This window comes from Cupressus sempervirens, chromosome 8, assembly GCF_028749045.1.
Source record: "Cupressus sempervirens isolate cs-2001-9-10 chromosome 8, ASM2874904v1, whole genome shotgun sequence".
NCBI classification, from domain to species: Eukaryota; Viridiplantae; Streptophyta; class Pinopsida; order Cupressales; family Cupressaceae; genus Cupressus; species Cupressus sempervirens.
In genome coordinates, this window is record NC_143125.1 from 20,185,167 (window position 1) to 20,208,913 (window position 23,747).

At 38.6% G+C, this 23,747-nt stretch overlaps 1 protein-coding gene and 1 non-coding gene across 3 annotated transcripts in view; one reads left to right on the forward strand and one right to left on the reverse strand.

Moving 5' to 3' along the window:
* The window catches only part of LOC149541374 (ARM repeat superfamily protein), a 348,244-nt gene that overhangs the window by 131,177 nt on the left and 193,320 nt on the right, over window positions 1-23,747 (forward strand). For both annotated transcript variants that reach the window (XM_089796637.1, XM_089796638.1), the window contains exons 18-20: window positions 10,646-11,086; window positions 11,257-11,607; window positions 23,527-23,694. In XM_089796637.1, coding sequence (XP_089652763.1) covers window positions 10,646-11,086; window positions 11,257-11,607; window positions 23,527-23,694 — 960 coding nt within the window. The remainder of the gene's footprint in view (window positions 1-10,645; window positions 11,087-11,256; window positions 11,608-23,526; window positions 23,695-23,747) is intronic.
* On the reverse strand, window positions 13,369-13,489 carry LOC149541375 (U6atac minor spliceosomal RNA). Its single transcript, XR_016355825.1, has one exon. It is a non-coding gene; the product is annotated as a U6atac minor spliceosomal RNA (small nuclear RNA).

The following is a 23,747-nucleotide window of genomic DNA, read 5'->3' on the forward strand; positions in this document are numbered from 1 at the left end:
GTGACTCCAGAAAGTGGGATTTTAGAGTCTTACACATTTTAAAATATGCAATGAGTCTCAAAAAGTGAGATTATGTCTCAAGACATTTTAAAACATGTAATGGACTCTAAAAGGTCCTATTATGCCTTCCAACATGTTTCAAAATATGTAATGAACATAAAAATATCCTATTATGTGAAGAAAACATGTTCTTGCTCCAAAAACCTCTTTTTTTGATCATAACTTTTAATTTTCTCCATGGATTTGGATGAAATCAGTTGCATTCAAAACGTTTTGGAGAGATGATCATTTTGCCCTCATAAAAAATTAGTTTATTGCACCCAAAAATGTGTTCAGAAGTCCCAAGCTAGAGCATGATTTTGCGAAAAACTCCATAAATCTTCAAATTTGGAACATGTTTTTGCTTGGAATCAAATCGTTTTGACCTTATTTGCTGATTCCATTACATTGTGATCATTATTTTGGTGTTAAAACACTAAATCGTTTTTGCTTGGAGAAACACGTTTTTGCTTAGAATGCCCAGAAAATTGGGGTTTTAATCCACTTTTATGTGTTTTGAAGTCACTTTTTTGCATTTGGATCCATGTACATCCATTTGGGGAAGTCGTTTTGCATTCACAAGTCAAAAATGACTTTAAAACATGCATTTTTTGGCCACGTTTTTCCAAAAACGGCCCAAATTTTTTATTAAAAAAGTCATATTTTTGTTCAAAAAACTCAAAAAAATGCATTTCCAACCCATACCTTTGATCAAGAGGGATTGTTTTTTAGTTTTAAATGCATGATATTGTCTTCAAAGATCACATTTTTGGCCTTCTCATGTCAAATTCGATCATTGAATGTCTATTACATGCAAGTGCGGAAAAAGTCAAAAGATTGTTTGAAAATCCGGATTTAAGGGAGAATTGGTCTTAAGTCTATAAAACTTGCTATTTTGGCTTTTTCTCCTTCATTTTTGGCACTTAATCTTCATGCAAGTGGACTCTTTCTTTTTTGCTATTTAATTTGTGTTTATCTTGCTATTTCTATGCATATTTTGGCTTGAAATTGCCCATTTGTCCATATATATGCCATGAAAAGTGCATTTTGCCTTTAAAAAGGATGAAAACTCTCATTTTCACACTTTTGGAATTTTTCCAAACTCCAAATTCGAATTTGCATGTTGAAGTGATTTCCTTGTTGACATGTTTGAGTATTTTGCCAGAAGCATGTGTTTTTTTTTGTGTTTGTTTTTATGTTTTGCTTGTTTGCATTTCGGTTTTTTCTCCATTTGGAAGAAATTGCAAGTTCTTTCCCAAGAACTTGAGCACGTTTCACTTCACTCCACTTTCCATTTCCATGTCACAACACTTCATCTCTCACTCAATGAAATGTGATTACATGTTTTTCATCCCATTCGCCATCCGCATATGCATGTAATCCCATTTTCCACTTCCGTTTTCACCCATCTCACCTTTCATTTCCATTCGCACGACACGATTACATAAAATGTCTTACGTGTAATTGCATCTAAAAGGTCGGATTTTGACTAAAAGTCACTTTTTGTAAAGTCAAAAAGATGTCATTTTCTTCTCTCCATATGCATTCACACCTCCATGAGAAAATACATGTTTCCGTATTTTTCCATGCTTTTGATGGGGACACAACCCAACAACAGAATAGACACCATAGAAAAGAGAAATTGTATTAACTGAGAAAATAAGCTAGTACAAACAATACAGAGAAAATAAACTTCAAAGCATGCCCTAAGGGCTTACAATAGCATAGATCTGGAGATAATTTCTCCTTTTAGTACCTCCTCTCAAACTCCACTCCGAACTGCCTTTTACAATGCCAGAAATCTCCTTAAATAGACCCCGGAGGGTTAAGGACTAGGAGTACATTCTAGAAAGTGCTAGTAGGCATCCACCGACCAAATAGAAGGTTCCAGAAGTTGCGTTAGAAGTCGGTGCAAATCTAGAAGAATCCAGAAACGGTAACCGAACTTTCGGGAGGCATAACTTTTGAACCGTAGCTCCAATTGACGAACCGTTTACATTTCCGGAAAGCTCTCGAAGCGCTCTATAGCCCTATGGACAAGCTCTGCTCGTTCCCCATTTTTCGGCCCTTTCTGAGGTCATTTAATGCCCCTAACCTGACTTTGAAGCATTCTTAGGAGGTCTCCAAAACCCGAAAAACTGCAATAACTTTCAAACCGTGGGGTCTTTTGACCTGATTCTTTTTCTGGAATGCTCTAAATCACAATTACATTCATCTAGCCAATTTACACCTCCTAGTTCACCAAAATGATGACCCAATTGCATGCTCCTATTTTTTCGGGATTTTCTAGCTCACTGATAGTGGAACTGTGAGAGTTGGAACCTTTATTTGGCTCAAATGGGTATCCAAAAATGAAAACACATGAAACAGAAACTAAGTCTAAGTACATTTTTTTTTTTGGTGACACAGGATTGCCCTTATACCTCTGGATGCTCCTGCATCAGACACCCAGGGTAGATTCAAAAGTGACCTTGTCACTTTATGAATGGTAGAGGAAATCCCAAATGGGAAACCTCAGCTGCTGAAATCCAAGTTGAGTCCTCAATCGGTCGTCCTTTCCATTTGACCAAATACTCTTCATACTGCCTGTTTCTGGTACTCCTACCCACACGATGATCTAGAATGTCTTCTATCTCCTCCTTCTTAGAAGTAGAAATTGGACATGGCTCTAACACCAGCTCCTCATCTGCACCATCATCATGATACTCTGTTAAATCTGCAATGTTGAAAATGGCAGAAATTTGAATACCATCTGGCAGCTCCACCTCATATGCATTTCCTGAGTCATGTTTCTTCAGAATTTTGCAGGGGCCAAATTTCTTCATTTTCAGCTTGTTGTAAGTACCGGCTGGAAATCTTTCTTTTCGTAAGTGCACCATGACTAGATCCCCTACTTGTAATTCCTTATGTCTTCTCCTTTGATCAGCCCTAGCTTTATACTCTTGATTCATCTTGGTAATGTGTGCCTGAACCTCCTCATGTAGACGCTTAATATGTTCAGCAAATTCCTCAGCTTCAGCACTTGTCCTCTCCCCTTGTTCTATCTTCCTCAATTCTGGTGCAGTCCTTGGGCTATTCCCATATACAATTTGGAATGGTGATTTTCCAGTACTCCTATTTATAGAGTTATTGTAAGCAAACTCTGCTTGTGGTAGAATCAAATCCCATCCCTTGGGCTTATCCCCAGCTAAACATCTCAGCAAATTGCCCAGACTTCTATTTACCACTTCTGTTTGGCCGTCAGTTTGTGGGTGATGCGTGGAACTGAATTTCAAGTCTGTTCTCAACTTTTTCCATAATGTCCTCCAAAAATACCCCACAAATTTAGTATCTCTGTCAAAAACTATACTCCTTGGAAGACTATGTAGTCTTACCACCTCTTTGAAAAACAAGTCTGCAATATGGACAGCATCATGAGTTTTGTGGCATGGAATGAAATGTGCCATTTTGGAGAACCTATCAACCACCACAAATACTGAGTCATTACCCCTTTGTGTCCTTGGCAATCCAAGAACAAAATCCATACTTATGTCCTCCCATGGCCTTGATGGAACAGGCAATGGCTGATATAGGCCAGTATTGTGACTAAACCCCTTAGCAACTTGACAAACCTGACAACTCTGTACAAACTTCTTCACATCCTGTGAAATTTGAGGCCAAAAATAATGTTCTTTAAGAATGGCAATGGTCTTATCTCGACCAAAATGTCCTGCCATCCCTCCACTGTGTTTCTCCTTAATCAGATTTTCCCTCATGGAACTCCTTGGAATGCACAATTGACTACCCTTGAACAACATGCCATCCTGAATCAAATAGTCTAACCACTTGGTTCTATCTACAGCAACAGGTTCTTTACAAGCTTCCCATGCTTTAGCAAAATCAGGATCTTCAGGGTACAAATTCTTGAGTTCATCAAACCCAACTACTTCAACCTGCATTACTGTAAGTAACAACTGTCTCCTACTTAGTGCATTTGCAACCCTGTTAGATTTTCCACTTCTATGCTTCAACACAAATGTATAACTTTGCAAGAACTCTACCCACTTCATATGCCTCTGATTCAATTTACCTTGGCTATTTAGATACTGTAATGCCTGATGATCAGTATACAAAACAAATTCCTTTGGCAATAAATAATGCCTCCATTTCTTTAAGGCCTGAACTATTGCATAGAACTCTTGTTCATAAACATAATACTTCTTTGCATCATTCAATTTTTCACTAAAATATGCAATAGGCTTACCTTCTTGGCTTAATACAGCCCCAATAGCGCTGCCACTAGCATCACAATCCACCTGGAAAACCTTTCTAAAATTTGGAAGTGCCAACACAGGCTGTTCTGTTACCTTCTTCTTCAGCAATTCAAAACTTCTCGCAGCTGCTACAGTCCATTTGAACTCTTTTCTATCCCCTCTTATTGTATCAGTTAGGGGTGCACATATGCCACTGAAATTCTTAATAAACTTCCTGTAAAAACTAACTAGACCATGAAATGATCTTACCTCAGTAGCAGACCTTGGAGTAGGCCATTCCAAGATGGCTTTTACCTTCTCCGGATCCATTTTGAGACCTTCAGGTGATATAACAAACCCCAAATAGACTAACTCCCTTTTTGCAAAGATACATTTCTTCAGATTAATTAATAGTTTCTCTTCCCTTAGCCTTTCAAGGACACTACGAATATGCAGTAAATGTTCTTCCAAAATCTTGCTGAAAATTAAAATATCATCCAAATAGACAATAACAAATTTTTCCAAGAACTTCTTAAGTACCTCATTCATGAGCCGCATGAAGGTGCTTGGGGCGTTCGTCAATCGAAAGGGCATGACTAACCACTCATAAAGACCCTCCTTGGTCTTGAAGGCTGTTTTCCACTCATCTCCTTCTCGAATCCGTATCTGATGATAACCACTCTTCAGATCTATCTTTGTGAAGTACTGAGCTCCATTCAAGCAGTCCATAATATCATCCATCCTTGGCAAAGGAAACCGGTACTTGATGGTGATCCTACTTATAGCTCGAGAATCTGTACACATCCTCCACTCTCCGTCCTTCTTTGGTGCAAGTATTGCAGGTACTGCACATGGACTCAGGCTCTCTCGAATCAAGGCCTTCCTCAACAACTCCTGAACCTGTCTATTTAGCTCCTCTGTTTCAGTAGGAGTCATCCTGTGAGCAGCCTTGTTAGGCAAACTAGCTCTTGGAATCAGATCTATCTGATGACTGATTTGCCTTACTGGTGGCAATCCATCTAGAACATTATCAGAGATAATATCTCCAAATTCCCTTAGTAAATCTGAAACTTCAAGTGGTATTTCACTACTACCTTCTTTATCTTTCCTAGGAATGAAAGCATAGCACATATGCTGATGTTTCATGCTATCTAAAAACTTCCTTCCATCAACAAGACAAATCCTAGCACTGCTACATACCTTTTCACCTTCCTTTTTCATGGGCTTCAATTTGTGGCGAACTCCATCCTTTGTCAGAGAGTATGTGTTTGCATGTCCATCATGCACTGCATGTCTATCAAACTGCCATGGTCTACCCAACAATAGATGGCAAACATCCATCGAAATAACATCACAGAGAACTTCATCATGGTAACTCCCAATTTTGAATTTTACTAAACATTGTTCACTTACCAGGACCTTATGATCATCTTTTACCCAAGCAATCCGATAGGGTTGGGGATGTTTCTCCCTCTTGAGCTTCAGCTTAGAGACCATCTCTTCTGATACCAAATTATCAGTGCTACCACCATCAATGATCACGTCACAACATTTATCCTCACACTTGCATCTAGTACGGAACAAACTCCTCCGTTGTCCTGGTTCAATCTCACCACTTAATAGGACTCTTTCATTTACCAAGGTCTCTCCTCTTTCTGCATCCTTTGAATGTGATGATTGTGCATCCTCATCCACATGAGCAACCCTAGCTTGGCCCTCAGCTCTCCTATCTGTCCTTCCTTGTCATTGAGGGCATTCAAAAGGCACGATGACCTTCTTCATTGCAATGGAAATAGGTACCACGGAAGCCGCCTCTTCCTTGTCGACGTCCTCTACCTCTTCCTCTCTGATTTCGAAAGTCTTGATCATGGGAGCGGTTGAAACTCTCATTCCTCTGGTTTCCGCTAGTACCCACATCTTCATTTTTCTTTTGGGTTTCATTGCGGCCTCCAGATGATCTACCGCTTCCCCTTCCTCCTTGACTGCGCCCTCTTTGTGTTCCTTCAAACCTTTTATTCAACTTCTCTTCAACTCGTAGGGCAAACTGGTATGCCTCTTCAACACTGGACATTCTTACCAGACTTAATTCCTCCTGGATGCTAGGTCGCAACCCACTGATATAACGAGCAACCTTCTCCTTATTTGCTTCTGCATGTCCCGCTCTAATCAAGAGTCGGTAAAATTCCTCTGTATATTCTTGGACTGATCTTCCTGCTTGCTTTAACCCATGCATCTTCTTAAACAAATCAAACTCATAGTCCACAGGAATGAACTGCTTTTTCAATTTGTCCACCATGCGATTCCATCTTGTGATCTTCTCTTTTCCTCTTCTATTTCTTTCTAGTTGAACCTCTTGCCACCAGATTTTGGCATGGCCTTTCAGTTTAGCCTTTGCAAACTTAACCCTATCTGGGTCCCTGATATTCTCATACTCAAAGTATTCTTCCAGTTCATTGATCCAATCAATCAACTCATCTGGTTTCAGATTTCCTGAAAATACACTCACTTCAATTGTGGGTCTTTTCCCAAACTTAGTAATGGCCCTAAAAAGCCTTTCCTCTGCATGATTCAGAACTTCCCCGTCAAATTCCCCTTGTAGTCCCATAACTTCTTCTTCATTGTCATCCTCACTGTCGTCACCAGCGGCAACATTTGCTCCTCTACGGAGCTCCTCTTGCAATGCTTGTACCTGCCTTTGGAGGGCTCTAACCTCCTCAGGATTAATAGCTTTGGCCCTTCCACCACGCTCTCTTCGTGGAGGCATCTTCTAACTCGAACCCACAACCACATAGTCCTGGTGCAAACTGCCTCACAGTCGACGCTCTGTCTACACACTCAGGAAAACCAACTCTGATACCACTTGATGGGGACACAACCCAACAACAGAATAGACACCACAAAAAAGGGAAATTGTATTAACTGAGAAAATAAGCTAGTACAAACAGTACAGAGAAAATAAACTTCAAAGCATGCCCTAAGGGCTTACAATAGCATAGATTTGGAGATAATTTCTCTTTTTAGTACCTCCTCTCAAATTCCACTCCGAACTGCCTTTTACAATGCCAAAATCTCCTTAAATAGACCCCGGAGGGTTAAGGACTAGGAGTACATTCTAGAAATTGCTAGTAGACATCCACCGACCAAATAGAAGGTTCCAGAAGCTGCGTTAGAAGTCGGTGCAAATCTAGAAGAATCCAGAAACGGTAACCGAACTTTCGGGAGGCATAACTTTTGAACCGTAGCTCCGATTGACGAACCGTTTACATTTCCGAAAAGCTCTCGAAGCGCTCTATAGCCCTATGGACCAGCTCCGCTCATCCCCCATTTTTCGGCCCTTTCTGAGGTCATTTAATGCCCCTAACCTGACTTTGAAGCATTCTTAGGAGGTCTCCAAAACCTGAAAAATTGCAATAACTTTCAAACCGTGGGGTCTTTTGACCTGATTCTTTTTCTGGAATGCTCTAAATCACAATTACATTGATCTAGCCAATTTACACCTCCTAGTTCACCAAAATGATGGCCCAATTGCATGCTCCTATTTTTTCGAGATTTTCTAGCTCACTGATAGTGGAATTGTGGGAGTTGGAACCTTTATTTGGCCCAAATGGGTATCCAAAAATGAAAACACATGAAATAGAAACTAAGTCTAAGTACATTTTTTTTTTTGGTGACACAGGATTGCCCTTATACCTCTGGATGCTCCTGCATCAGCTTTCCATCTTAACCTTCATCCACATATGCATGTAAAGCGTATCTTTTGCTCACACTTGCATCTCATTTCACCCTCCAGCTTCTGTTACATGTTGCATTTACATGTAATCCATTTTCCATGCAGTGACATCTTGAAAGCCCAAGTCACTTTTTGAAAATCGCCAATTTCCATTTACACGCATTCCCATGCGCTAAACACTTTACTTTTTTTTTTAAAAAAAAAGGGAGTTAAAGGTGCTGATGGAAAGTTGTTTCGAGTGTACATCCGAACATCATCAAGAAGGTTTTCAAAGTGTCAAAGACTCCAGTTTGTGCTGATCTGCAAAGGAGAATTCAGAACAATTTGAGCGAGAAAAGATGGATCACATCAAGTTTTCACATGATAATAGACATTTCATCAAAGAGAGCTAGAGGTTGTCAAAAGACGCAACACTATGGTTATCAACGTGAATGCAGCAGTACAAGGTACAAGAACTCTCAATCCTGTTATCATCTAGGATTGCATCGTCAAGTACAAGGCCTTTTAGAATTGTTCTTTTCTCTTCCGTCTTCTTTCTTCTTCTTTCATGTTTGTAGTTGGAGAAGATGCAGTACATGAAAAAGTGTAATTACATGTAATGCAAGTTACATGTGTATGTAAAAGATGTAATGTGAGTTGCACATGCAGTTGCATGTAACCCTATATTTTCTCTTGTAGTTAGACTTGGTCAAAGTTGGTTTAGTTGCTCCCACTTTTTCCTCTCCCTTTTTCTCAACTTCTTTGCCTATATAAAGGAGTGCCCCCTTCATTGTAAAATCATCATTATCTTTATGCAAGAGAGCTCTGTAGAAATTGTGCCAATAGAACTTTGTTTGTGTAGCACTATTTTGAGAGAAAGTGAATACAAAGGAGCATTTGAGACTTAACTTTGATTAAGTGAGATTGTTATTTGTGTGAATTGTAAGCTTTGTCTATAATTCATTCAAGTTAGCTTTGATTCGTACTATCTTTTGTCATTGATATTGTATCTTGTGATTGATAGAAAAGAGTTAAGAAACAATTGAAGCCCGAGCTTTGACCAGGAACAATTGTGAAAATCCATAGCTAGAAGCTTTGTCTGTGGCTTGTATTTTCATCTTAATTCGCAAAATAGTTAGATTGTTCTCACTTTTAGGAGTCTTTGTGCCTTAATTGTAAAACTTTTACCATATAAAAGTACAACCGGACTTAGAGCCAAACCGGTATGTTTTAGCTAGCCTTTGTGTTAGTGAAGATTTATCGGTATTACTATTTCCAGCTCTTGATAGAAGTGTAGTTAGAGATTTACCTTGCCCATTATTCATTCTACGAGTAAGTGGATCCTTTCTTGGAAGTTAAGAAGAAAGGATATTAGTAACACCCTGTTTAAGATTTCTCGACTTTTTGCTTACTTTGAGTTGATCCAAGGAACAGTGAGAAGGGAGAGCCTTCCCTTTAAGGTAGGAGAGACTCTGTCTCACACGCTGTGGCTGGTCATCCTATTTTGTGACTGAATTTTTACCCAAAACTGTCGGTTGCAAAATATCCACCCAACAAAGAGCATTTTATATTTAAGCAAAAATAGGGATGTAACATTAGTGTAGAGCTTTTATCGTATTACGTAAGCATTGGTCTTAGTTCTTGAAAGTCAAATAGCTAGTTATGTAGGTGGCTTGTGTAAGGAAATATTAGAAGGTTGATTGAATCTTGTTAATGTAGTTATGTGGGTAGCTAGTTATAAATAAGGGCTTTATCTTGTTTATGTAGTTGATTAATTTTTGACACACACACACACACACACACACACACACAAGATGTCTAGATATCAAATTGACTTCTATTTATCTGAAAAAAAAGTTAATTATGTAGAGAAGATAAAGCCCTTGTATATAGCAAGCAAGTTCGTGTCTGCAAAACATTCTTATACAAATTCTAGACTAAAATTAAATAATACCAAGCATACCCCTTTAATCCTTAAATAGTAAAGATACTACATTTTTAACCATGTACATTAGACTAGATTGATATGACTGCTCTAAAGGCTAAAAAAAATAAGGCATATATCAAAGAAAATTTTAACATCTTTCAGAAAATTATTTCCCTTCTAATTATGTCTTTTTGTGTAGTCGTGCCTCATGTACATGGTGCACTTCAATATTTGAATGTTCTCTTGTTTCTTTAGTTGAAGTTTCTGTGTTCAATGCACTCTCACTCTCTCTCTCTCTCTCTCTCTCTCTCTCTCTCCATGAGTGTATCTATGTACGTAGCTACGATCTTACAGGATTGGTTACTGTCCTAACTGGCAAGCTTTTGTCCTAACTTAAAACAAGTTTAGTGTGGACTTGCTGCTAAGGGGTTTGAACTAGGTACATCATACCAGGCTCTTGACATTAGTTCTGTCACTTCTATAAGAATGTATTTCCCTGAAGCATTAAAGAAAGATTGTTTGTTGAAGAAGTCCTAGAATTCTATTTTCATTTGACTAAGATGTCACTGAATGGACACTATTTCATGTTGGAACGATAATATTTTCAGTACTTGATTTTAGCCATTATTTTTGAGGTTTGTTTCGTATTTAACTACTTGTCGTTTGTGTTATATATTTTATTCTATTTTGAGACTAAGTGATGTTTGGGATTCTAAACTTGTGGTTTTTATTGGAAAGATTCCAAGAGATGTCCTGCAAACTTCGTTGATGGCCTTGGTGGATACTATCAATTCCCAAAGTATATATTTGGCTGGAACAGCTGTTGAGGCACTCGGTCATGTAGGGTTGCGAGGCCGGTTGACTCTTTATGGGCATGCTTACAATTTTCACCAATCTTCAAAAACTGCAGGTGTGGGGCCATCCACAGAAGGGATACCTGGGGAAAATATATCTGAACAAGCATTTGAGGAAGAAACATCAATGTGTAGGACAATGTTAGAACCTGAAGATGCATCTCTGAGCTCTTTAATTGTACGTCTGAAGGAGTTGCTTGCTTCAGATGATACCAAGGTCGTTCAGAAGGTTGCTATTGCATTAGGTCATATGTGCATTGGAGATACATCTCCAAGGCTTATGGACATGGCACTTGATTTAATTTTCAGTCTAAGCAGATCAAAGGTATGTCAGCAGATTTAACATTCGTGCGTTAATTGTAAATGTGTGATGGTGTAGACATTTTCATTTTTAATTTTGTTGTTGCTGATGGATATGGACAAAGCTGCATTCATTGTATTTTTCTTCATATTGGTCATCAAGCAATTTGAAAACCAAAACATGAAACTGTGCAGGTTGAAGATTTGTTATTTTCTGCAGGGGAGGCTTTGGCATTTATATGGGGTGGTGTCTATATGACAGCTGATGATATCTTGAAGTCAAGCTACACTTCTCTTTCTACATCTTCAAATTATCTTATGGGCGAAATTGCTACCTATAAAGTTAATGAAAGTATGGTTGTTGAAAGTGAGGTGGCTGATGATGGTCATGTCAAGGCCAGAGAGAAAATAACGGAAAAGTTATTTGGTGAGCTCCTTTATAGTACTCGAAAAGAAGAACGATGTGCAGGTTCTGTTTGGCTTTTGTCATTAACAATTTATTGTGGCCAACATCCAAAGATTCAAGAATTGCTTCCTCAAACTCAGGTATGGTTAACTTCACGAGAACTTTAAAATTCAGATTTGTTATTCACGTAATTATGAATGGTAATTTGTATTTCAGTTTCTTCTGTAATCAAAATTATTGTGGTTAGATCTTAAAGTAGCGAGTAATCGCATGGTTATTCATTCTAGCACACCTATATGTTAAAAAAATTATACAAATTATGCTCAGGGAGATCACTATAAGACAAATTTGTTAATAATATATGGTTAAGGTTGTATTGTTGTAGGTGGACGTGTGAGTTTGATTTTGCAAATATTTTCTAGTTGAAATTTCGTCGTGATAAATTTCTTCATTATAGTGATTGCAACTCAAAAAAATTCCTACTTTATGTTTGGATGCTTATCTGTAGAAAATTATAATTTTGTATTTGTTGATGATTCCAGAACTTTTCTCGAGTCAGGGAATTGTCCTCATTTTCCTCAAAAATGAAATAACCTCCTTCCATATGGGTAAAACATGAGCAACTGAATAGTCTGATCCATTGCGGTGTAAACACTGATTATTCTACAACGGTAATTTTGTTGTGAGCACAAAAAGCACAAAATGTGTCTGGTAACCAAATGTGTTCATAAGAGTTGGAAGTAATCATCTGTGCACTGTAGAATAGATCAAAAAAATAAAAATAAATACTGTTTCTATGCTATCTTTCACTTTGCTTCTCATTGATGAGAAATGGCATCTTATTTTCTATTTTTGGTTTAAACAAAATATCAAGGACATACCTTGTGGCCTTGGTGATTATTATTGTCATTTGTATCTATTGCGATATGCTTTCTTAGTTTAGATAACGCCTAATTTGACCATTTAATCCCATGAAGCTCTAGTTTTACGAATCCTAGAATGTTTGGACTTTTTTAATACAGACTGGAGTTGCTGTACAATAATAGCAGACGGGTGATAAAGTAAAGGGAGGGATATTTGAATTGGAGCGATTTGTTGGGAGCAGAGCATTTTGAAGAGACATGACAAATAGGGAATTAAAGAGTCCAGGCTGAATGGAGCAAATAAATCCTATCCTCTCAAGGTCTTAGGAATAGAGAAAGCAATCAATTTGGAGGTTGTAGTCCTTGAGTGCTCATGTCTTTCTGTACTCACAACACATCTTCATCAAATGGGCTACTGTTCACCATTCAAGAATCTTAATGCATAAGGCCCCGTTTGGTTGCTAGAATTGCTCAATGCGGAATTCAACTATGCTGGAATAAGCTCTCTTCTGCAATTCACGCATTCTGAAAATAAATTCTGGAATATCATTTGGAGTTGTTTGGTTGTCCTAGAAGAGGAATCGGTAGATGACTTATTCATGTTTGGTTCCATCAATAAAAATAGGAATCAGAATAAATGTTTTTTTAAAATCTTAATATGAATTTATGAAAAAAAAATTTGTTAATTTTTTAAAAGTCAAATTAATTAGCTATCCTCTTCATTATAAATTGACTTTATCAATAAGAAAGGTATATCACAACCTTTTAAATTCATTGGATTTAAATCTAGTTATTTTAAAATTATATTCAATATTGTCTATAATTGCTTCCATTGTAAGCATGGTTTTTAAATATTAATGTTTATTGTTAACGAAGTCAAAAAATAAAGTTTTAAATTATAAATATTTGACAACATTTTTTAAAATTTTAATTACATTTCAAGAATTTGATTATAAATACTATTGTATACATAAAGAATATAATTTTTTTATGTTATATATAACTATAAATTTGAATATAATATCAACAATAAAATCATTTAATTTTTGGTTAAGTTTCGTCAATGACAAATAGCCTTAATCGTGAGTGAAGGAAAGCTCGAGGACTATTCCTGTCCTTATCAAGGGAGATGCCAATTGTCTCTCCTTTCTACGAACATAATCTTTATATTTTTAAATATATAAAAAATAAAAAATACGATATTTGAACATAGTCTTATTTAGAAGGCTAAAGATAAGATTTATTTGTAAAGATAAATTTAGCAGAAGATTATAATAGATATCAAGTCAGATATTAGTCATTTTGTTATCGATAAAAATCCTTATACCAATTATAGCTATGCATTTTTTCGCTTATGTTCCCAACAAATAAATGCAATTAAAAGGCAAATAAGACATCGTAAAAAGTAAATTTCATGCATTGTACTTCTTGTTTGTGCATCACTAGCCCAATTAAAGAATCCACATCCATCATGTCCCCACAATAGCAAATCTTCATTAGTTCCTAGTATAATAATTAATTATTCATTACGCTAATTTCAAACAAAATTAATTGTATTAACAACCTTTTTCTTATTCAAGCAACACCAAAATTTACACCCAGGATTTTTTTGTGTTAGAGATTTTTAACAAAGAAGGGCCAGCACTGTTTACCGCACTAGGTGAAGAAAATAATGCATATAGATAATGGAACAGAATAGCAGAACTATATTCGCATATGCCAAGATATTACATTATGCTTATGATGCTGATGATTACAATGATCCCGAAGGGGGATATAAATACTATCCGAGGAACCTTCCCGATACATCATGTCGGCTACAATAATAGAACCTTCTCGATACATTCCGATACATGTCGGCCTGACGGCATACATCCTAATACACCGTCCAGAACCTCCTGATACATCGTCGGAAACATCTTGATACATTGTCGGGAATATCCTGATACACCGTCGGGAACCTCCCAATACACCGTTGGGAACATCCTGATACACCGTCGAGAATATCCTGACGACATCATCCCCCTCAAAAAGAAAAGTCGTCTCTTGACGACTAGACAACAAAAAACCCACAACTAACTACATTATTAATAAAACAAAAAGAACATGGACTTATAGATCATGAACCCGAAGGCTGTGTCTCCGATTGTGAAGATCGACTACGTCAAAGCTGATACACCTGATCTGTCTGGATCTGCAAATCAGCTCTAATCTAAGAGTTCTCCTCCACCATTTCCTTTAGCATCAATGCCACCTCCTGGCACTCGACTTCCTTCTGATCATGAGCCTGCTGCGTTGAGTCCTCTTGAAGCGCTATTACCAACCGCTGCTCGGCTGCTACTAGTTGCTGCTCCACTGTGGCTAATTGCTATTCCGCTTGCTGCTTCCCTTGTGCAGTCTCCTTGAGTTGTGCCAACACTGTCCGCTCTGCTTCCCACACAATTTGCTGGGTGGCAAGTCGGTCGACCATCTTCTCTTGAGCCTTCTCTGCCGTCTCCCGAGCTTCCCGCCCAGCCTTTGCCCTTCTTCGCTCTATAAGCACCAACTATGCCAAGGACTTGCTTCGCTTTGTTATCTCTCCACCTCTGACACACTATGCCTGCAGCAGCTCCTGATCTCACCGACTGGTCATACTTCCCACGACTGATAATCCACAACAACTAGGGGTCTAGGGGGCAACGCCCCTAGCAGGGTCGAGGGGCAGCGCCCTTGGTGCGCTCCCTAACATCATCTGATACTCATTCTGAATATTCTTGATTTGTCGACGTTTTTTTTTTTTTTTTTTTTTTCTAAGAAACCCTCCAAACACCTTTCTTCTGGACTTGCTTCTGGACGCTGTGTGGCTGCACTCCTCTACTTGCCTGAATGCCGCACAATGTTTGTACATAAGAAACCTATCGTACGGTGTCCTTCCTCCAACCCGTACGGTGATGCAATCTATATGCCTTCAGAAGGAACCAAAAACCTTCAACCAAATACCTCCAGACGAATGCTCATTGCCTGTAGAATTGACTTGTATGCCGTACGTATCCACCTTGTAGTGCTGACGCCATGTTTGTATGGTGATAAACCTTTAGTTGACAAAATACCAAACATGAATACTATTTGGAAAGGCCGTACAACTCCAATGTGCAACCAACCGCTTGAATAAATAATTTTGCAAAGTCTTGTTGTAATGCCGTACGACAACTTTGACTAGAAACTCGTACGATGACTTAAGTTGCAAATGCCGTATGGTGAGTGACTGGGGGCACTGTACGGTTGCAATTTGCACTCTGCTCGTCCGTATGGTGGCAAATGCTTCAATACTGAGGAACAATTTAATGGAAGCCGTACAGGCTTTATTTCCTATGTCCAAGCCGTACGACACTTTATTACCCGTACGGTTCCTTATGCTTTCTCACAAGACATTGTATGGTGCCCAGTCCGTACGACATCATGCCGTACGGTCAAGAGGCCGTATGGTGCCTTTTTTTTTTCTTTTTTCAACAGATAACTTTGTACAATATTTACATATATATAGTACTTACAGTCGTTCTTGTCTCAGTTGTTCGTCCACGGAGGTGTGTTACTTCTTCCATGGTAGACATTCAACTTCCACCTATTCACCGCATTGGCCGCATCCTTTCCATCTAGTATCCATAGTTTTATTGCTCCGTTATCATCCACTTCCCGAATCTGGTACGACCCAACCCATTTCACTTGAAACTTGCTTGGTTGGATCTCGTTCCATTCGTCATACTTCAACACTAGCTGTCCTAGTTGGAACTTGTTCAATTTCAGGTGTCTATCATGCCATGCTTTGCGCCTGTTCTTTGTCACCTCCGTGGCCCCTTGTGTCTGCAATCGTTGCTCATCAAGTTTATTTAAGGTACACGATCTCCCCATCCCATTTTCCATATCGCCCAGTTTGTTCCCGAAGCTCGGTACCATGGACTCCGTCAGCTGCCCCTTTTGGCCGTCAATAACACCTCCACTCCGTACTGTTGCAACTTTTATTAAACCCTTCCTCTTTGTTTCATGTGCAGACCGTATGATGTGTCTTCCTTGTTGTCGACACCTTTCTGCTATATCTGTGGTTTGAAGTAACACTTTATTTCTGCGCGGTCGTACGGTGGAATCTTTCCTTCTTCTGGGTTCATACTGTATGTTCTTCCCTTCATCTTCAGCCGTAACTGCCTTTCCTACTTCCGCTTCTTTATATTCCTTCGGACATTCATTTCCTTCTTCTTTCTTATCTTCATCGACCCTTAACATATTACAGCTCGGAAAGAGTTCGGAGTCCTCTATCTGCTAGTGGTAAAGACCATTCACCGAATCCAGATCATCGTCTGTCGATCCTCCTTCCAACCGCAGGACTCCTTCCAATCATGCTTTGCCTTGGCTTGTATCAACCACCTCCGGCCCAGAATGGCATCATATCCTCTCCGCTTCAGTGGGATCACGACAAAATCCAACAAGAATGGTTGTGTTCCAATTGTCACTGGTTGTGCTGTCAGGACTCCCAATGGCTTGATTCCTTGTTGATCGGCTGTTAGTAGCTGGAAGGTAGGTGGCCACAATGTCGGCTGTCCCAACTTTTTCCAGGTATCCTCTGGCAGCAAATTGACATCGGACCCTCCATCCACGATCGTGTTTGTTAGCACAGTCCTGAGAATGCCCATTTCGACAACCGCCGGATAGCGTCCGAATGAAAGAGCTAACAGCATCGAGTCTTCCACACTTGCGCCCCCTTGTTTCTCCTTTTCTTGCTCTGTTGGTTGCTTAGCAATTAGAACTATATTTGTGAGTGCCGTACGGAGTTGAGGCATAGTGAGCAACAAATCATTTATCTTGACAAGTACCTCAGTTTGCAATATTTTTTCGTACAATGTTCTGTTCTGCGTAGTTCCATACGGAGGTACCAGGCGTGTCCTTTAGGTGTGTTGTTTCTGCTTGCGTTGCTCTCTGGATCTCTGCCCGTGCTTCCTCCAGTCTCTTCTTTTCCTCCGTCGGATCAGGATATAGCTTCGCCTGCTTCCGAGTGATTGTCAGAACTTCTTCCTCGTCTGTCTTGACGGTAATCAAGTTTACTCCAGACTTCGGGCAGTTAGCATCGTCATGATCGCCACGTCCACACCATCGGCATAGCAACTTCGGTGTGTTTGCCATTGTGCACTCTCAGGCGAAGTGACCCCACAGATTGCATGTGCGGCATTGAACTATCGGTCGGCCATTCGCATCATACTAGATTCGACTCCTTCCTCCATTATTGTTGTTGCCGCTATTGTTGTTGTTTTGACTGCACCGATTATTTCTGTATCCTCCCAACGTGGCACCCTCCGTACTGTTGTTCCCGCTCCTTCCAGACGTGGACGCTTCCTGTGTTAGGAACACTTGTTTCAGTGTTCTTGTTTTCAGGTTGAAAGGGCGTTCCTTTACTGAGTGTCCCAAAATCTAGCAAATCTCACAAAATTGATCTTTCGGGCAGGATCCCTTCCTATGGCCTTCTTTCTTGCACTCTGTGCACCATAGCTCATTGCCCTTAGTCTCCTTGTTCATGTTCTTGAATTCCTTCATCATCCGAATCATGTCCTTCTGAAGGGCACAAACCTTCTTGCTGCTGCCCTCATCATCGCTGCTATCTTCTCTTGAAGACGTGTCGTCATCTGAATTGGACGAGCTGCTCTTCTTCTTCTTCTTTGTCTTCTGCTCACTTTCGAGGTTCATTGCACGATTGTACGTTTCATTATATGTCGATGGTGGCACGATCTTCATCCTCTTTCGCAGCTTCAGGTGAAGGCCTTCAATGAACCATCTTTTCTGTAACCCATCAACCGGCTTATTCTCCATCTTATTGATCAAGTCCTTCAACTTCCTCGCAAAGACTCGAACTGTTTCATTCTTCCCCTGCTTAGTATTGAATATCTGCGCTACAATTTCATTATCGTCGCGCAAGAGTTGAAATTTTGCAATAAACTCTTTTTTATGTTATCCCAACTGTTTAACTTTTGTGGATCGGTATCAGTAAACCAATCAATTGCCACCCCCCGTAGGGTTGCCGAAAATTGCCTCATCCATTTGTTTGTATCTGTTATGCCATTGGCCCTCCAAATCGTTTCATAGGTTCTATAATGTCGGATGGGATCAACTGCTCCATCACCATCAAATTTAGGTAACTTCTCCTTTGGTCCCGCCATCTCGACACTTGGTATCCTGACGCTCACGCTTGGTATCCCGACGCTCACGCTTGGTGTCCCGACGCTCACACTTGATATGCTGACGCTCACACTTGGTATCCCGACACTCACAATTGGTATCTCGGCAGCTGTGCTGTTTGGTGAAGAAGGGTCTCCGTTAAGCGAATCTGTTCCCTCTGGAAGTGGATCCCGGACGAAGAGTTCACTCTACGCTCTTGCTCCTTCGGCACTCCAAGCTGTGCGAGTCGATTCTCTTCCCTCTGGATTGTCTTCCTTCGGCGAACACCAATTCAAAAACTCCTCCCTTGCCTCTTCCACCAACTCTACTCGCTGTCGAGTCTCCTCCAATAATGCTTCCGCACTTCTGGGTCCGTCGGCAACAATCTTCTAGAACCTCCTTCTGTGTTCGGCTTGCTGTGCCAAAATTAGATCTCTGTGCTGTGTGTATTTCGTCCTTTTCCTTCAGCTTGTTCTTATTCTTGTTCAGCTGATTCGGCATTACTCTTCATTCTCCTGCCTTTCCAGGTCCACCCGACAATGATGCCAAATGTTTTTCGTACTAGGTAAAGAAAATAATGCATATAGATAATGGAACAGAATAGCAGATAAGAATAGCAGAACTATATTCGCATATGCCAAGATATTACATTATGCTTATGATGCTGATGATTACAATGATCTTGAAGGGGGATATAAATACTATCCGAGGAACCTTCCCGAAGGTATTTGTCGGCCACATACAACATGTCGGCTACAATAATAGAACCTTCCCGATACATCCCGATACATGTCCGCCTGACAGCATACATCTCGATACACTATCGAGAACCTCCCAATACACTGTCGGGAATATCTTGATACACTGTCAAGAATATCCTGACGAAAAGCACCACATCGACTGTAATAGAAAAATTGCATAACCATCTATTATAATACTAATCACAAAATCTTGGCTTTGACCTTGTCATTCAAAATGAGTGGACGTCATCAACCATTATAATACGTTACTGAGTATTTTGGGTTCATACAATTTAGTTTGTAATTTATATAAAAGTTACTTAAAATTGATAACACAAAAAATATGGTCGTCTTATTTATATTTCATATTATTCAGTTTTACCTCGAGTTTTTATGATGAAAACGATAACGGACAGGGGACAAGTTTCTACGACAACATTTTTTTTTGCCAAGGTTGGGGACGACGAGGGGATGACTATATAAAATATAGGAAAATTTTAGAATATATAGGGAAATATGCAAATATACATGCTATTCATATGAAAATATGCATAAAGCATGCCATTTAAACATCGTAAAATGTTAACATACAACATTTCGTTGTTTTGTAATGTTCCCTTTTTAGCATGACCATGATAGTGGATGGATTTAGCCTATTACTGGGTCTTTGTAGGCTAATACTGGTGATTAGAGGACCTTTTTGTGGGTTGTGGCTCTGTTAGGTGTGACTTACTATTTGTTAGATGACTTGAATGACACTCTCAATTTTTATATTTGGCTTCTAGTTTGGGCTCCAAGAATCTTGGAGGGAGCGTCTATTTTTAGTAAGTCACCTCTTCAGGTTCATTCATCACTCATGTGCTTTCAGATTTCGATTCTGATGCTTCTTTAGTCATTTTCACAATATGGGTGAATTATGATTATTATTCAATTAAATATGTTGAGTTTTCTTTTTTTGCTCGTTTTGTATATTGGTCACCTTAGTGTGGTAGCTCTTTTGGAACTGGATTGAAAAGTTTTAAATATTAGGCACATAAAAGAATGACGTTGTGTGTCAAAATATCATGATATGATGAAAAAGTCATTTTTGGAGCGAAATGGAGTTAATAAATTATATTATTCAAATTTGTGCCTAAGTATAAAGCAATGGTCATTTTAGTGAAAAGGGTCTTCATGAAGCTAACTGTTGGGGTGCGTCCTGTTAGTGAATAGATTTGTCCTTCAAATATAAATATGTAAATTGACTCCAAATGCTCACAACAAAGTACAAGCTGCACTAACAGTTGGATAATTTATCATGAAATTGATGATCATTCTCTGAATTATCTGGGTACAGCTCCCCATTTAAGATCTCCAATGAATGCATTACACTACAAACAAAGATCCTTATAACCAGAAAGCAAGAAAAGCGATTTGACATCTGCTCATAACTATGACACATGTTGAAAATGGATTTGCAAAACAGAGGAAAGAAGTGAGAAGAATAGAAAGAGATCGCACAAAGTCAATCCTTTTGACTCTCCTATTACTAGAAAATAACAATTAGACTGAAAGCTTCATTTTCAGGAACACATTTACATAAGACTCGGGTTTTATAGTATCTGCAACTGCAAATAGAACAACCATTTAAAGACAATTAAAAAGATTCAAAGATCTGCTTTAATTAGAGAAAAATGTTTAAATTCAAAGATTTAATTAACATTCTCCTCCTCTCTTCAAATACTTAATCAAAGCTTCAAAAAGCAAAGATTACTGAACACAAATTCCCTGGAAAACAAAACCTTCTAACTTATTCCCATCCCCTTTACAAATAGGAGTTCTGAAAAACATTTTCCCCTTCTCTCTGTCTCTTACAATCAGGAAATCAAAACCCGTCTTGTTTTCCTGTAGCACAAAGTCCCCAAATCAAAGGCGGAACCCTTTCTCAGTCCTCTTGATGCATATTTATTCTCTCTTGTTTCTGATAAAACTTTTCGGTTTTTGTAACTGAATCTTTTCTTGCACCCAAAATTCTCTTTATTTCCCAGTGATCTTTATAATTTCAACTTTCAAGTAACTGATTCTTTGAAAACTGTTTTCTATTTCGGTTTTATCTCATTCTCTTTCCTATGATATTTCTTGAGAATATGGAATTCTCATCTTATGACAATTTTTAATTTTATGACTTACCAAAATTATTTGATGATGACACTTTATCATTATTTTACGTTAAACTATCAGATATATTGGAGTTTAAAGTTAACAAGTGTCAATCTTCACTCGATTACACCTGTGTTCAGCTCCGTTTGGACATGTTGGATCTGCTTTTGTCACCAATAAGGTTATTAATCGAACAAGGGAGCCAAGGTATGTCTAGAAGATACATGGGATGCACTTGCATATGGGGAGTTGACCACCATTGATAGTGTCAATATTAAGCTTGAGTATGACTCTTACAAAGCCGGCCTTGTGCATACCGTAGCTATATGAGTGTTTTAAAGTTAACAAGTGTCAATCTTCACTCAATTACACCTGTGTTCAGCTCCGTTTGGACATGTTGGATCTGCTTGTCACCAATAAGGTTATTAATCGAACTAGGGAGCCAAGGTATGTCTAGAAGATACATAGGATGCACTTGCATATGGGGAGTCGACCACCATTGATAGTGTCAATATTAGCCTTGAGTACGACTCTTACAAAGCCAGCCTTGTGCATACCGTAGCTATATGATTGAGATCCCCAGTCATACACAAGCTGAATGTTCCCTTCCAAATAAGGATGTGGTTTTAACTTTGGTTATCACCGACTTGAGGTCTCATGCCCATATTCATTGAAAGATTCCTTTTGATGTTAGTGATCACAATCTCGGCCTTTGTCATCAGGTTTTACATATTTGGCTGGTGGATCAAACATTTAGCTCAATATTTCCCTGTATTCTTTATTAGGATCTTCCTGTATCAGCTTTGGAGTTATCAAGCCCATAGAGTTTATAATGGAGGGTTAGAGCAAAACAACAATTTCTGAATCTCTGAAGGCATGTACCATCGATGGTATGCAAATCCTATCAATCACCACTGACTCGGAAACATCCTCCTTTGTTGTGCCAAATCTTTAAATTCGACAAACCTTGCAAACTGGCTGACCTCGTTAAATTGACTGAGTTGTCCACCATGTGTCATTTATGAAGATCCTGTATGAATGATCTTCGAACTACTGAAGTTGTACTTTTAAACTTTTCCATTGAACCACTAAACCTGAACAATTGAATTGCACCTCTGAACATTCTCCAAGCTGTTATGAACCTGCATTTTAAGTCTTAGTGTGCTCTCTCGAACCACTAAACTAGTGTTTTTGGACTAGAACTCTGAATCTCTGAACCTCTTAGATGAACCTCAGGAACCTGTTTGTACCAGTCAAACCAATTTGAACTGCTTCAAAGTGGTTCAAGGCCTGTTCTTGAACCAAACTGGGTATGATGTGAACTAATTTAACTATATGAATCCAGTTGAATGAGGTTTGGGAATCAAGGGAAACCCAAATTGTTTTAAATTTTTTTAAGTGCGGGTCTATATGTGCACCAACACGTCTGTAGGTAACTCTGATATTATTTACTTCACGTACTGTGATCATGCCATGTTTAGAGTTCATAGCATTGAATTTTTTTCTTTCCTAATTTGCTGGGTGGTTTCATTGTTTTCAAATGGGAATGATGTGGTTGTTATGTACAATGACTATTATAATTCTTTGATAATATAAATTATCCGACTATGTATTAATTGTTTGTTTGCATTGGGTAGTCATAAGAGTCGTTTGGTTAATAACCTTATTGGTAACCTTATTAAATAGATTATTATATTCAAAGAAAGCTTGATGATATAGTTGGACTGACTGAAATCCTTGGCTGACCATCAGTGGTCTTCTTCTGTAATTATTTCATGCGCAAATTAAAATATAATTTAGTCTTGTTTCTGGAATGAGCTGTCCTTTGTTATTAATTTATGTGTTCATTTATCAGATAGAGTTGTAAACAAATAACACTCTATCAACTGGGGGAGTTTGACTTGACAAAGGAAAATGACAATTTTATGTCTTTAATTTTTCTTTTGAATAATTTTTGTGAACATTATATGTCTCTGTCCTCTGTAAAATAGAAAAGATCAACTGAATTTCTTTTTATTAATATAATTAAGAAACGTTTCTTAATGGGCTTTTGTTCACCTTTGTCATTTTATTGTAATAGAAATTACTTTGTCATAGATTTATCTAGTTTTTAAAATATGGAACTGGTCATTTTCTACAGGAAGCCTTCTCATATTTACTGGGTGAGCAGAATGATCTCACACAAGAGATGGCATCACGAGGCATGAGCATTGTCTATGAGCTTGGTAATTCATCGACCAAAAGTGAACTGGTCAAAGCTCTTGTCAGTACATTGACTGGTACAGCAAATAGAAAACGAGCTGTCAAGGTATTGGTTTTCTTTTCATTGTCGTAAGATAACTAGAACTATTCATATTACAA